General features: G+C 35.2%; 1 protein-coding gene across 2 annotated transcripts; it reads left to right on the top strand.

Annotated features, from left to right (window-relative positions):
- On the top strand, positions 1 to 13,317 carry LOC125649185 (protein YIF1B-A-like). 2 transcript variants are annotated; one of them, XM_048876470.2, is made up of 9 exons: positions 1 to 148; positions 4,006 to 4,107; positions 7,588 to 7,730; positions 8,172 to 8,276; positions 8,402 to 8,480; positions 8,602 to 8,659; positions 9,176 to 9,331; positions 12,483 to 12,576; positions 12,807 to 13,317. In XM_048876470.2, the coding sequence occupies exons 1-9, from the start codon at positions 121 to 123 to the stop codon at positions 12,957 to 12,959; spliced, it is 918 nt and encodes a 305-aa protein (XP_048732427.1). In that variant the 5' UTR covers positions 1 to 120; the 3' UTR covers positions 12,960 to 13,317. The 2 variants fall into 2 exon arrangements, with proteins under 2 accessions (XP_048732427.1, XP_048732426.1); XM_048876469.2 differs by having other exon boundaries at positions 6 to 154.
- Positions 13,318 to 16,424: the final 3,107 nt, after the last annotated feature.

The following is a 16,424-nucleotide window of genomic DNA, read 5'->3' on the forward strand; positions in this document are numbered from 1 at the left end:
CGTACGAATTATTTACAGACTGCGAAGACGAGGCTGTATATTCTGTCTGTGTGTCATGCCAACTCAGAGCTATTTTGAGTAAGACCAATAAATCGTAATATTTGGGCAGTTTGGTGAAATATGGACGTCCCATCGGAGTTCAGAAATCGTAAGTGTATGTCACTTTGATTACTCATAGATGTTGTGAATTGCGGTGTCGTGTAAGTATGCATGAACTTAAATTTTTAAGTTCCCTGCCTGCGTTCCGCGAATTCCGGCCTTCCGCTCACTGCGTTGTTAGTTTTGACAGATTCACAACACTAGAAGTATTCAATGGATAATTTACAGTCATTAATGTTAGTGAATTCTTTTCCGCTGATGAACAGGCACGTGGTGTTTCCACCCGGGTATTTTGATCTCGGTAGTTGGCAATCTACTCAGCACGTTAACAGGTTGGGAACACTTCCCGGGAACACTTCCCCTATAGAGAGATATTCTCGCAAAAACGCGATTATCCCTCACTAGTGAGAGTAAATATATCCCGTACAACCGAGAAAAACACCCCTGGAATACATCTCTTGAATCTCTTTGTATTTCACGTGTAAAGAAGAAAAAGTGCTAAAATGTCTTGTATTAATCAAAACAAAAACACTCACGATGTCCATTGAATTTCAGACTCCTTCCCTCTTACGCAGCAACATTGATATGAAATTTCTTGACTGTATTGTAAATTTTATAGAAACAATATGGGTCATTCTGAATGTGTGTTGCACTTATTCAGCATGGCATGGAGTTTGCCTAATTATAATATTTTCAATAAAGACACCGACAACACTTGTTTATGGTAATGTTTATTTCTCTCTAAAGAGGGATAATCGCCTTTTAGCGAGAAGATCTTGCTACATTGGAGTGTTCCCAACCTAATTAATGTTGAAATTAAACTAACAATAATTATCTTCTGTAAATGAGAGGATTCGGTGTCTGTATTACGTATTGTGCAATTGTGTTAGGACCTATCACATTTATTGTGTCCCCATTGTCTTAACTTCTTATTTGTTTTTAACAGGTTGGGAACACTTCCCCTAAAGCAAAATATTCTGGCAAAAACGCGATTATCCCTCTTTAGCAAGAATAAATATATCCCGTACAACCCAGAAAAGCATCTGTGGAGTGCATAGATCTTTTTGTGTTTCACATGAAAAGAAAAAAGTGCGCTAAACTGTTTGATATTTCTGCAAATATATAATTTAAATCAAAACAAAAACACGATGTCCGTCTTACACAGCAATATTGATATGAAATTTCTTGACTGTATTGTCAATTTTATAGAGATATTTCACGTCATGTTGAGTGTGTGTCATACTTATTCAGCATTGCACAGAATTTGTCATTGTTTTCAATCAAAACACCTGTTTATGGTAATGTTTTCTTTCCTGCTATAAAAGAGGGACAATAGTGTTTAAGCGAGAAGGTTAAAGGGGAAGTGTTCCCAACCTGTTTAACCTTTTTGATATAAGTTGTTTTTTAATCTAATACATGTACCTCTTAATCATAAATGCGGTAATATTTATATCACTTTTTCCTACTGTGGGCCCATGATTAGTTTTAAAAAGATTTCATGGTATTGAAATGTATATTTGATTCAGTATTAGTAAAGTCTGGTATCGTAGGAGTTATAATGATAGCATTTGACAATATGGGTATGAAATAGATATACAATAGACTGAGAATTACTAGAAATATTTATTAATCAGTAGTTTTGTTTTACACATCTAAAACATTATTCACCAGGAATGGGTCCAAACATTGGATGTTGTTGTTAGCGGTTCCTTTTTATTTACGTGCAGATGTACGGGTATTGTCCACACTTGTGGGCCCCCTTCCAGGTATCTGGCTGGCTGCACGCATAGCCGATCTCACCTATTCAGATCCCCATTTCTTCTGGTCATGCATACCTTTGTTTATAGACAAGGTCCATCATATTGAATCTTTTGATTTTCATCAATCTTTTATTATTAATAAGCTGTTCACAAAGTAATTTGATATATGTAGATATATTGTAGAAGCTTGTCTTCCGGATTGTGGAAAATCAAAAAAAAAATAAATATGAATCCTCTTGAAAAAACCCATTGAAGTTGACACTTATCAGCAATTAATACATCGTTTGAATTACACCCCCTGCAAGTAGTATCATATCAATACAAGTGACAGAAGTCGTCATCTTGGAAAAAATACCCCCACCCAGTTCAACCCCCATTTCTGTACTCCCAAACTAACAATTTATTGGAATATTATGGCAAATTCGTTGCAACGATGATTTTGCTTTAATGTTGATGTACCTGTTGCCAGTTGACACACGTTGTATCAAAGAAAAATACACCCGATTTCAACTATTTTGAGGACCATCTTGTCAAAACGGTCTGAAAAGAACGGAAGTTACAATATCTCAACGGCTGTCTGTAAGGAAAGTGTCAAAATTCTAAATATTAAAATCAGCTTAAATGTTCAAATTGTCCTCGGCATTCTTAACAAATGCATGTCCGGTTGAAAATCATGGTAATATGTTGTAATTTTCGTGTAATCTAAATGGTAACACCATAAAGTGTAATTTCAATGTTTCGAATTTTGACACTTTCCCTTTAGGTAGATGTCATATTTGAAAACTTCTGTTCTTTTCAGTAGAGTTGTCAATAATACCATATTGATAGCACCCTGCTGCATATGTGTGTAAGAGTATTGTTAGTTTGGGGCATGTTTAGCAATGCGCTGTTCTCTATGGTGTTATTTGTGAACTATAGATCTATTAGTGTAGAAGGTTTACACATGTCCAATTATGTCTCCCCTTTTCCTTGCCATAGATCCATCAGGATTTGACACTAACGCTAGTCCGGTAGCCTGAGGCTACTAAATTTTGCCCTGGACTATTATGATATCAGTTACGAGTAGTCTACCGGACTACTGAAAAATTAAAAACCTAATGGAATAGACTAATTTGTAATCTGGAACCAAACTGCATCAATTCTCATAGCTCGTAACACTGCAATTCAAGCGTTCAATGATTTTATTTAAAGGTCACTTTGAAAATTTTCCACGGTAGGCCCTCCACCACCATATGGTGGAAAGCCCCATTCTGCACTGCCCCCACCCCCTTGTTAGCTCACCTGAGCCAAAGGCTCAAGTGAGCTTTTCTGATCAAAATGTGTCCGTTGTCTGTCGTCGGCGTCGTAAACTTTTCACATTTTCGACTTCTTCTCAAGAACCACTGGGCCAATTTCAACCAAACTTTCCTCAAAACATCCTTGGGTGGAGGGCTTTCAAGTTTGTTCAAATGAAGGGCCATGTCCCTTTCAAAGGGGAGATAATCACAAAAATGCAAAAATAGGGTGGGGTCATTTAAAAATCTTCTCAAAAACCACTGGGCCAGAAAAGCTGAAATTTACATGAAAGTTTCCTGACATAATGCAGATTCAAGTTTGTTCAAATCATTGCCCCCAGGGGTTGGATGGGGCCACAATAGGGGATCAAAGTTTTACATACAAATATATAAGGAAGATCTTTAAAAATCTTCTTCTCAAGAACCACTGAGCCAGAAAAGCTGATATTTACATAAAGCTTTCTGACATATTTCAGATTTTAGTTTGTTATGATCATGGCCCCCAGGGGTAGGATGGGGTCACAAGGGGGGATCAAAGTTTTGCATACGAATATATAAGGAAAATCTTTAAATATGAGCCAAGGTGACTCAGGTGAGCGATGTGGCCCTTGGGCCTCTTGTTGCTTTATGACTGGGCCGACTGCCTCCTGCATCTGGACTTTAAGCTACTGACATAGCAGGACTAGTTAATTACAGAATCTACTAGTCCTCTGGAAGTCCTGCTATGGTGAAAAAGTTATTGTCGAACACTGATCCATAGTTGTATCAATGTATTATTTTTGGATAATGTGGAGTCTACTCTGTACTAAGATGAAATCACTTCATTACTTTCTATGGATACTTTTTCATATGATGATACCTGGTTTTTATAGCTGGTAAAAGAAAATCCAAGAAAGGAGGCTTGAAACCTCAGCTTTATGAAGACACAAGTATGCAGCCTCCGCCTCAACAATATGGAGCGCCACCTGGACATGGTAAGCTGGGCCACGTCAATAAATGTTTATACTCAGGGCTCTGAAAAGGAAAATATAGGTAGGCCAAAATAGATTGTAGGTGTGATTCCTATTTCACTCTCCCAAAAATTATGTAGGGTATGTAGATAAAACATTTTATTACCTGATCTACAATATAAATTGACCTTACATATTTTTTTTCTGTTTTCAAACTTTAATCAGCAGAGAAAGGTACACAAAATGAGCAGGGGTGAAACAGTTCATCAGGTGACCTTAGTATTACCCAATCACATGGCGAACTGTTTTCCGGTCACGAGAAACTTTTGTCTGATAGCAGATTAGGTATTAAAACAATTATTTCATGCCTACTAAGGAAACGGTCAAAACTACTGCCCCTTGGTAGTGGCGAAGACCCGGGAAACTACGGCCTTTGACAACAGTTTCCCAGGTCTTTGCTAATACCTTGGGACAATAGTTTTGACTGTTTCCCGAGTAGGCATGAAATATTTGTATATTATTTATTGAAATGTTTTCTTTGAAATTTTAATTTTTGATACACTTTGAATGCATGTTTATATACACTACAATTACTTCTCAGCCATTTTGAAGATCAATAGTAGTCAAAATGTAAATTTGAGAAACTCGAACGCAAAAAGAAAAAATTATCCATTTTGAAAATTGCAAATTTTGATTTTATTTATATTTATATTGTTAATTAAATCTTTAGGGTTGGCAGCAAAAAGATACTATTAGGTAGGGTCAGGGAACCGGAAATACACATATATTTTATTTTGGCCTTACGGTGTGCATATATGATTTTCTATGAATGGGAGAGTGATCTTGGTGATTTGTTAAATTACTTATGCCGAGGTTATTTGTATAATGAGGATACAGAAACAACTAAAGGTAATCAACAAAGATAATTGTACAGGAATTACTGCTTAGCCATTTTTATAGGTATTTATGTCAAGCTGGAAGTTCAGTGTTTTTGTTGAGAATAATACTGTAAACCCACTTTTATTCGCTGCTATTTTATTTTGCGATTCACCTGTGGTAAACTGATTCGCGACGAGTAATTTACGCGATCGAGTCTATGACAGACATTCAAGGACTGGTTCGCGACAAGAAATATTCGTGACAATGATATGATGTTCTCGTAAAATTTTCCAGCACGCAAATAAAAGTTGGTTTACAGTACATTGTAGCACATGTTTCTTGCGAACGAAAAATCAGCAATTTATGCGTACATGCACTCTCTTTTAGGGATAAATATGGAAGGTAATGAAGTACCATGGATCAGAATTATGCATGTCTTGATTTGGGATGATTACAGATTACATGTCGGGGAATTGTATTCTCATGTCTATGTGCATAAATTTGTGTGTTTTTATACTATACGCATATTTTGTTATGTACTGTAAATCACTGTTCACGAGAATCTTTTTGGGACATTATGAACGAAACTGCCATGACTTGAATAATAGATTCTCTCAAATTATTTTTGCATTTTCAACTTTGGAAATAAATTCAAGTTTTGAAAATATATGAGGGTATGAACTACAACATAAAGCATTGCAATTCATACCCTCATGTATTTCCAAAAATGAAATTTATTTTTCATTTTTATATTCTACTTTCATTTTTGTCAGAATTCCCAGTTATTAAAATAGAGTAAGACGTACAGTAACTATATTAAGATTCATATGCATATGGTTCACAACAACTGCAATACATTCATGAGAAAATAACTATCATTACAATTTGTAAAAATGTACATTTATATAAAAGCCAAAAACATAAGAAATGTAAAAATATATAGCATTGAACAAGTTGAAAGTTTGTGAAAATAATTTTTCACGTCACCAGTGCGAGAATGACTTTACCCATGTGAGATTTTTCTGTCTCACACTGCTGCGACATCTTTGATTGTGACATCATATATTTTCTATGATTTACATTACATGGTGAAGCAAAATATCTAGTATTGTTTTCTTTAAATTTTAATTTGTTATAGCTTTCTGGTGGACAGCCTGGGTGTTTTTTTATTATACACTTTTAGTGTAAACTATTTTCGGGTATGCTCTTTCTGTCTATCTAATTAGTTTTTGCATTGAAGTTCAAATGAGGAGTTTGATAATTTTGAATTTTCTCAAAGCTTCTAAATTTATGTACCAAACTGTGGGTGGAATAATAGAAATTATCAGAAATATAATCCTTCATAATTTTCTTGTGTGGGATAGGGAAATTCCACCTCTGGAACAAGATTTGCTGTCTCCATGGACTCGGCAAGCCCTTGTCCTAGATTTCGAATCTTGTCCCCTCAGTGGAATTTCCCTATCCCACACTCGTACTAATGAAGGATTCTATTAGTCTTGGGAATAAATCTGACGTGACAAGATCACAAGTAGAAAGTCTCGTAACATACAAGTGATTTACAGTGTACAAGTAACTATTACTGAATGTTGTTAACAAACCGTGTCAATCTGTGGTTGAGATGCTTATCTATGATAATCATTTGTATATTTTATAGTCACATGCTGCAGCACATGATGTAGTACACTGTCAGAAGATCTCTGCACAAGTTACAGGGTTGTCAAATTAGTCATAAGATTGAATGTGCATCTTCAAGTTTGTTTTAGTGATAACATACAAGACAAAATAGGTATTTAACATCATGATTGAGGAGATGTTTGTTCAAGCATTTTATGCAGTGTTAGACCTTTTAAATGTTTTCCTGAACTACTGTCCTCATTGATTCAATATCAAAATTTCTAGATGTATTCACACCAGTAATTTTGCGTATACATCTAATTATTTGGATCAGTTTTATATTTATGTATATTTTGCTGAATATCTAACACAGCTGGTTTGTGTTTTTGTGATATGTTTTTTGTTTGTCGTTGTGGTCCATTGTAAACAGAATCTTGTACACTGTATTTACATTGCTACATAGTCAATCACTGAGCGAGATCATGTGTTAGTCAATAGTTGTGTTTTGCCGTTATTCCCTTTAACCAGACCTGTACTTCTTTTTGTCTTGCAAATGCAAAATCAGTTGTTCTGAATCAGCATATGGTTTATTTGTTAATGACAAATGATCAGCAATTTATTTGATTTTTCCTAATTTAAGGTAATTTGGAAAATTTTCTAGACAAATCATATGTGGTTGGTTAAGTCTTTATATACTAGTAACACTGTTCATTTATACCATGCATGAAATAATGTTTTTCTGTAAGGTGGTTTGTTGAGGCTCCACCATGTGGCGGGTGAGCTACAGTAGCACCTTTGTCTATCTGTGATCACTTTCTTTGGATTGGCATGTGATAACTTAAGTTTCCTCAGGAAGATTCTCATAAATTTGATACATAATGCTTAATTAGGCAGAGGAGGACCCCTTTCTGATTTCTCAGTTTCTAGTTCATTTATCACTAATTTTGATTAATGTCTGAAGTATTGCAATGTGCATTGGCTGCAACTCTTTGATTGATTGTGTATTGACAGGATACAACCCAGCTGCTTATGGTGGACAGCCAGGAATGGGTCAGTTCCCAGGATCTCAGTATCTCAATGACCCAATGACAAACATGGCCATGCAGTATGGGCAGTCCCTGGCAGGCCAAAGTACAGAGTTCGTACACAAAAACGTAAGACATTCATTTATTCAAATTCTGTATTACAAAGTTGACCTACTTTTGCAAGTGATAGTTCTTTGCACAAAATTAAATTTTGTGCTTTTTTTATTTGGTAGATTAAGCCTGACTCTCATAATGATTGGCCCAAATTTGCATGACTTACGACCCTTTGTATAAAAGAGATTTGGAAGTTTTTGGGGGAGACATGTCGCTTTTAAAAGCAATACGTTCAGAATGCATATTTTTATAGTTTCTTCCCAACATCTGCTTTTAGTAGTGTAGAACTCAGTTTTTCTACATTATATACTTTGCAGTTTTTATTTCGTGGATTTTGAAAATTCTAAAATTAAACTGCATGTACATGCTGTATATTGAGTACCTTCATTGAACACTATACAGTCTTGTGAATCAGTCACCTCGATTTATTATGATGTTTTATTTCTTTGATTTCAGATAGAAAAATATGTAGCAACATCCAGACTTAAATACTACTTTGCAGTAGATACAGCTTATGTCGTGAAGAAACTCAGATTGTTATGTTTTCCATTTACCCAGTCTGTGAGTATCGCTTCATTCAAATTTTAGTAGTTTAAAGATCCATTTACCTGAAATTATTTATCTAGTGATTTAAGTATTTTATACTGACCAAGTGGTAAATAGTTGATTTTTACAATACTTCATAGGACTGGTCAATAAAATTTAATCAAGACCAACCTGTGGCACCAAGAGATGATTGTAATGCCCCAGATTTATATATACCATGTGAGTACAGTCAGACTGAGTTGTCTCCCTTCTGTCATCTTCTGACTATTGTTTCACAAAGTAAAGAACTTCTAGAATCTCTACTTGATGTTATATATATTAACTAGTTTTTCTCTTTCAGCCATGGCATTTGTCACATACATACTCATTGCTGGAGTAGTATTGGGAACTTATAACAAGTAAGTTTTTGTCTTAAGACAGCACAAGGTTCTGATTCTTTGCTTTTAATGTCCATGAGGTTGGGGGGGGGGGGGGGGGGGGGGGGGGGAGACATGTGTGTCTGCAACTTTCAGACTATACAAGACATAAGAACTCCATACTTGGTAAAATAAAAGGTTGGGAAAGGTTTTCTAAGTTGTTAAAACTTGTAACTTATCCTTTTGTATATTTATGCAATAAAATATGTTCAAATTCAAATCAAAGGTCAAAATTCAAGTTATGCATCACTAATCATTTATCAAGTTCATGGTCATATTTTAATTAGGTCCCACTAGGGATATAGTGTTTGACAAACGCATCTTGTGAATTGTCCAAATAATGAAACACATTTATAAATGATGGCAGAAAAAACTACATATATAACAGATAAGTGATGTATGCAACATATTTTGATAGTTAATGAATTATGTTTAGTAATCTCATATGTGAAGTGTATTGATGTGGTTCATATCTGATCTTATTTTATTTCTCTTTAGATTCACTCCTGAGCAACTTGGGATACAGACAAGTTCTGCATTGGTTTGGCTCATCTTGGAACTCTTTGTTTTAAACATGAGCTTATACATTATGAACCTAAAAACTGATCTAAAATACCTAGATATTTTAGCATATTGTGGATATAAATTTGTAGGGTAAGTTATTTTGTGTAACATTTACTGCATGCAGGAAATATTTTGCCTCTACTTCAGTTTCACCAATTTCGCTCATCATCTGAAATAGGTGAACGTATAAAACTGGCTGACTTCAAATTTACATGTTGAATGTTTTGATGTAGCATAAACCAGCTTTGGGTAAAGAAGTAGGTACAGTTTCTACAGTCATCTGGCCCAAAATATTGATGATTTCACATGGAGCTCAAATCCTGACATTCAATTAAGGAATAGTTTAGCAAACCCAAAGTTCACTCAGTTTGATCAGCAAAATGATTTGTGTCATATGACGAGAGCTTGAAGTTGGCATAAAATTGCAAAAATACTATTTTCAATGAAAATATCCACAAATTTAGGTGGTTTTCCTTTTAGAAAACATACAGCGCATGCGTCGAGCAAATTCATATTGAAGCATGTTTTTCATCTCAAAATAATACACAATATATATCATTTTCATTTTGCTCGACAAATGCGCACATCTTTTCCTGAGCAATAATTTGTATGACATTTGACAGTTTTCAGGCTTATTTTGAGAAAAAGGCGGGAAATGTCTTATTCATGATGTCATAATGCTATCCATTTAGGACTATCATTCTGATTTTGTAGACATGGTATACCTGGCATTTATTTTACTTTCTTAAAACGCTGATTAAGGTTAATTCCAGACACATTTTATAGAGAGAAATTTTTTGGGCCTTTTTATGTATACAACCGTACCTTGTTCTTTAAAATCGGGCTATTTTGGTTTTCAAAGCATAATTGAAAAAATTCTATGGAGGGTAAATTTCCCTGTTTTCAAAAATGTGAATTAAAAAAGTTTGATTTGTTACTGTACATCTTCCTCCCAAGTCTAGGGCATCCAATCCATACCCTAGTTTTCTAGTGTAGAGTTCTGATCAGAAACCCTGATCTTGTAGTGTGGAGTTCTGATCAGAAACCCTTGGCTTGCAAAGATGACTTGTACCTATCATTAAAAAGTTCTGAGAGCTGTTCCAGTAAGACATACATGGGGCGGGGGGAAGGCACTTGAAAATTAAGATGACCTCCAATAGAAGTGATTTTGATACACTCCTATCCACCCATAAAGGCAAATAATGAAGCTTTATAGGCACCTATAGAAGCAAATTTATATATACATGTGTATGTATATATATATATATATATAAAGCACTAAAATGACCAACGACACGAACAACGAGATTGTCAAATTTTCGAGACGACCCGTCCCTTCTTCAGGACAAACGAAAACAATTACATAATGTGGTCAATATCAACAGAGCATAATAACAAAAACTACATATAAATACATCTAGCACTACACCTACACTAATCTACAAATGTATTTACAACGCAGACTACATGTTTTTGGTCTTTAGGCTTGCCAATCAATGTTAAAAGTGGAGCGAATTAGGACATGCCTTATTCGTCCAAAGAGCTGATCCAAAATGTCCGAAAAGAAAACCAATAAACTTAATTAATCTGATCAGAAACCCTTGGCTTGCAAAGATGACTTGTACCTATCATTAAAAAGTTCTGAGAGCTGTTCCAGTAAGACATACATGGATTAATTAAGTTAAGAGCTCAAGTGAGCTTTTCTGATCTCCTGTTGTTCGTCCATCCGTCTGTAATTTTTTAACATTTTCAACTTCTTCTCCAGAACCACAGGGCCAATTATAACCAAACTTGGCCAAAAGCATCCTTGGGTGAAGGGCTTTCAAGTTTGTTCAAATAAAGGGCCCTGCCAATTTCAAAGGAGAGAAAATCACAAAAATGCAAAAATAGGGTGGGGTCATTTAAAAATCTTCTCAAGAACCACTGGGCCAGTAGAGCTAAAATTTACATGAAAACTTCCTGACATAGTGCAGATTCAAGTTTATAAAAATCATGGCCCCTGGGAGTAGGTTGGGGCCACAATAGGGATAAAAGATTTACATGTAAATATATAGGGAAAATCTTTAAATATGGGCCAAGGTGACTCAGGTGAGCGATGTGGCCCACGGGCCTCTTGTTAATCTTGATATCAACTTTATTTCAGTATTCAATACATGCAATTAACTTTTAAGTATAATTTACAGAACGCCAAGATTGTCTTTGTCAATTATATGTTCTTCTGTGTATTTTCTCACAGATCATATGGTTTGGTAAAATAACCACCCATAGAAACAATTTTCATGCAAAAGCCACCCACAATAGAATCAATATCAATCGGAACTCCTCGAATGTCTCGCGCACTCAACATAGATGTCGGATGTAATACAATGGCATCCATGAGTGAATTTGATGCATTGCCATTGTATTACATCCGAGATATATGTCGAGTGTGCGAGACATTCGAGGAGTTCCGATTGGAATCAATATCCCACCTGTGTGAACCACCCATAGATTTTTTTTTTAAACTGCATTCCCTGGGTACCCCATATGCTTTAATGGAACAGCCCTGATGCTTTACTAAAATTTGTGTTATTACACCATTCAGGTACAATACCTTTAATATACATTTGGGTAAATTGTTATGAAATTAGAGTGACTGATGGTTGAGTCCATGTTACAGAAATACAACCCACTAACAAGAAATATATGTATCATTGCTACAGCAAAGGGTTGATCCGAAGGGTTGGATTACGTTGAGTTGACAGGCATGGATCATCCATCCGATGAAATGAGACGCGAAGCGTTTAGTTTGATCTGATGATCCTCGCCTGTCAATGAGACATGATGACACGAGACGTGATCCAACTCTACTAGTGTTCCCCAAATTTTGTTTTGAGTTTGTTATTGTTGCTGAAGTTTTTAAACTAAATGGATATCCATCTAAGTTTATTATATATATCACATTTCTATTATCCTTTAGATAAAATGTGTCATTTAAAAGTTGAATTAGTGACTGCAAAATTAAGATGCTAAAAACACAGACATACAGTGAAATTATTTTTTGTGTATGCAGTTTTGTTTGTGACACAGTCGATTTTCCACAAAAAAATGTGCGTTGATGTATTGTGACATCATCTGTTTCAGAGACATGATCCGGAAAGTCGGATCAGACTATGTGAATTTTACAGTATCAAAATACGGATTAGTGATGATACATTGCATTGTGGGAGATTGAACTGACTGATGTTTTATTCTGTTACAGAATGATTCTCTGTCTACTAGGGGGAATGCTGTTCCAGTCGACAGGGTACTATGTCAGCTTACTGTGGTTCAGTATAACCATAGCCTTCTTCCTGGTAAGTTCTGAATACCACTGGTATGCCCAATGTGAAAGGACATCGATACCATTGCAAGCTGTTAATGATTTTCATCACGTGGTGATTCACTCTGTTTAATTTAGATTTCATCGTGTGAAACAGTATTATGACAAAATTATTATAAAGTAAAAAAAAGATTCATATGTTCTTGCTTCTTATAATGGACTATGGTGAGCTCAATATCTTTAATAATGGTGACATAATTTCAGGTGCAGACATTGCGTGTGAAGATACTGCCCCACTCAGATGAAAGTCATAACTCCAGGGGAAGTAAGCGAAGTCTGTATCTCATCCTGTCCATGTCTTTGCTTCAACCGGTCATGATGTGGTGGCTGACTGGCTACATAATGTTCGCTAAGTGAAACCATCCAGTGCATAGTTTGACGGCCACTTTAATGACGATCCAGAGATAGGAAGAACTCTACGAACTGTGATGAAAGTGAAATCAGAGATTCATACAATATTTACTGATGTGAAAATTCATTTTGGGGAAGAAGTTGAATGGATGACAGACAGAGTAAAAGAGAAATCTGCTCATATGATATTATGAAACGTGTTGGGTGATGACACACACTGATTGGAAGAACGAAAGAAATTGAAGGTTACGGAAGTCTTTATCTGTGATGGGATAGTAGTAATATTTATGATGTTATAGTATGTACCTATTTGTGCCAAAGCTGTACAATGACTGCCTGCTTTAAAGTAAATGTATGAATGGATCACATTGACTTTGCTTTTTTTCACAGAGGCTAAGCCCATTTTGGGCCTGAACTCTGATACCATAAATATAGAAAAGGGTCTAACTCTGACCCAGATAAAAAAAATCTATATTTATGGTATCACAGAGTTCGGGTCCAAAACGGGCTTAGCCCCTGTGCTTTTTTTAAAAAAAATTAATTTTAACATCACACTTTGATGGACAATGTGCAGTGTAACCAAGCTAAATTATTACATTATTAACTATATACCTATTCTATCAAGTGCAATCGTATGTAACCTATATCTGTATTTTGTTTTAAATTTCAATGCAATTTCTGGTTGTGAAATATTGAAACTTTTAATACAAGCCAGATGATATGGCTACTGTAGGTTCAATTGAATTGTTGGGGCAGCTTGGTCTCGATGACCTTGACTTCATCTTGAGGGAAAGGAGACTGCTGGTATGGTGACGTCAGATTCAGCAGTGCAGTCAAGTACACTCTCAATGTACAAGTTCCTGATAGAGTTGGTCGGCCAGTGATATGGAGAGAGCTGATGGAGAAAGATCGAAGAGAATGGAAGCCCTCTACTGCCGACCCTCGTGATAGGAAGAAATGGAGATCTGCCATGTGTGCAGCTAGCCAGATACCTGGAAGGAGACCCACTAGTGTGGACTATCCGTACATCTGCACATGAATAAAAAGGAAACAACAACAACAATTGAATACAATGCAGGTAGATGTACTGGCAAGTACATGTACCAGCTTCAAAGATGTAGAACACAAAAACAACCTAATCTGAGGAAAAGTTGTCAGCATGGTGGGTTCTAGCTGACTTGTTTGTATATGATGTGACAAAAGTATTGACTATGGGATATTAGAAGAATCAATAAAATAATACATTCACTCACACTGTAACATAGCTGCAATGTAGCCCTCTAAAAAAAATTTTTCATTTGGACATTTTCGGGCAACTCTCCTCAAAAAAGAGAGGACTACATTATTGCAGTTAACAATAACTAACGGTGTTTCAGAAAATGTGTCCATTTTTTCTGCGTGTAAAAATGATTTAAAATGTGTACAGGTGAATTTAAGGTAGCTCACTACACCAAAGCTTATACCTTTTATGTCACAAGTTGGAAATTTAGATGTTTTGTGAAATTGTATTGATCGATTTGGTTGTCTATCATCATGGCTCAGTGAAGAAAGCAACGAGCTGGTAAACTAAAGATCCCGAGTTCATAACCACCATAGGTCTTTGTTCATATTTAATGTAATGAATTTTATCCAAAATTGCATATTTTCTGATATATCGTCATATCCTTCATATTAATTGAATCGTATTGTGCTGATTTGAGGAACTCGTTCAAAATGTAGTGAGCCACCTTAATACATGTATCAGCTGTTAGAATGTCACGATACATTTATTCTGATAGTATAACTACATGTAAGTGAAATTCTGGTAGCATTCGATTAATCATGATGTTGTGCATTTAATCAAAGAAAATTAGCAGAAGTTGAATTTTCATAAGGGGGAAATTAGAACAATTTTAAAGGTTATGTGTAAACTGTACCAGGTAGTAGATATTAAAATATTCAATGTATAGTAAAAGAAGGTTGAACAATTTTGAATGTTTGAATCAAGATAAACTAGTTCTAATTGTAACGGGGACCGTTACATATGTTCCCCAAACCTCCCTCAAATAAAATGTGATGTCCTTGTGAATCTATAGCAAAAAATCATTTTATTTTAGCCTTTAATTACATGTACTACGTTTAATATGGTCATTTCAGTACCAAGAAATGAAAGAAAGCGTTGCACGTGCATACACGCGTACGCGTGTATGATTCCGAATTTTTGTTGATGTCGTGCAACACGCATTTGTATCATATACTCACAGTATGAATTTCATAACGTTTCCACCAAATATAAGGAAGTTATAGCGATTTTAAAATCATCCAATCAGAATTCAGCACACGTGCATGCACGTGCTGAGCAGTAATTCTAACCACAGCAATTTGTAAGGAGTACCAAAACACATCTAAAACCCTAATATCAATAGAATTTGATGAAAAACAAAAACGTTATCGTTCTTTAAATATTGAACATTTGAAAAACGTAGCACGCGCATGCGCGTTGGAATTTTTTGTTACACCAATATATAGATACACATATTGTCTACGTATGCTGTGAATATCATCTTATTCGCTTCATAAATAAGATAGTTACAGACGTTTTAGTACTATCCAATCAAAATGAAGCGCACGTGCATGCGCGTGCAAATTGGTAATTTTGACCATGCAAATCAGTTAAGGGCCTCAATATCTACCTATGAAATGAATATCAAGCCATTTCAATGAACAACAAAAAAGTTAGACTGACTCCAAAGTTAGTGTACAAATTTTGCAGTGCACGCGCATGCGTGCGCGTGCAGACAAAATAAATATCATTTTTCATATCTACAGATGATATACTACCATCCTATTGAGGTTTCATATCGATCCCTTTAATATTCTGATTTTCCATTTTTTGTACCAAAATTGCAGTGCACGCGTGCATGCACGTGCAGACAAAATGACTATCACTATGCACATCTACAAACGCTATACTATTATCCTGGAAAGTTTCATATCGATCCCTTTTGTAGTTTCTTAGAACACTACCGGACAAAAAAGTACCGGAGAAAAAGAATAATAATAATAAGAAGAAGAAACAGAGTAAAAACAATATGTTCCCAAACTTTGTTTGGGGAACATAATAATGCTGAAATGGATAAATTCACACAATTGGTAAATGATTAGAAGCTGATCTTTTTACACTTGAAACTTTTCAGAAGAGTTATCCACCCTTGACAAAATAAAGAAAAATCTGATTTTCTGAAAATATTTGCAATAAGTGATAAACTTGTTTCATATTTTTAAAAAGAGAAACTTTGTGACTTTTTACCAAGAGATTTCTATGAAAATAAAATTTCTTTTAAAGATCTTGCTAAAACATGCTCTTCCTACAGACATCGTCGTGAAATATATCAAAATTTTGAAAATTTCTGTGGTGAAGGATTTTTATTTGATAAACTCTTCAAAATGACATCATGATTATAAAAATCACACCATCCATTTATTAGATAT

Source organism: Ostrea edulis, chromosome 5 (genome assembly GCF_947568905.1).
Source record: "Ostrea edulis chromosome 5, xbOstEdul1.1, whole genome shotgun sequence".
Lineage (NCBI taxonomy): Eukaryota > Metazoa > Mollusca > Bivalvia > Ostreida > Ostreidae > Ostrea > Ostrea edulis.

What these genes read in the sequence shown, in the direction of transcription:
- LOC125649185 (XM_048876469.2), top strand. Translation starts at nt 121, where the DNA reads ATGGACGTCCCATCGGAGTTCAGAAATCGTAAGT. An exon ending in TGGAGCGCCACCTGGACATG is followed by an intron (nt 4,108 to 7,587) that starts GTAAGCTGGGCC and finishes GTGTATTGACAG; the next exon opens with GATACAACCCAGCTGCTTAT. An exon ending in TAACCATAGCCTTCTTCCTG is followed by an intron (nt 12,577 to 12,806) that starts GTAAGTTCTGAA and finishes ACATAATTTCAG; the next exon opens with GTGCAGACATTGCGTGTGAA.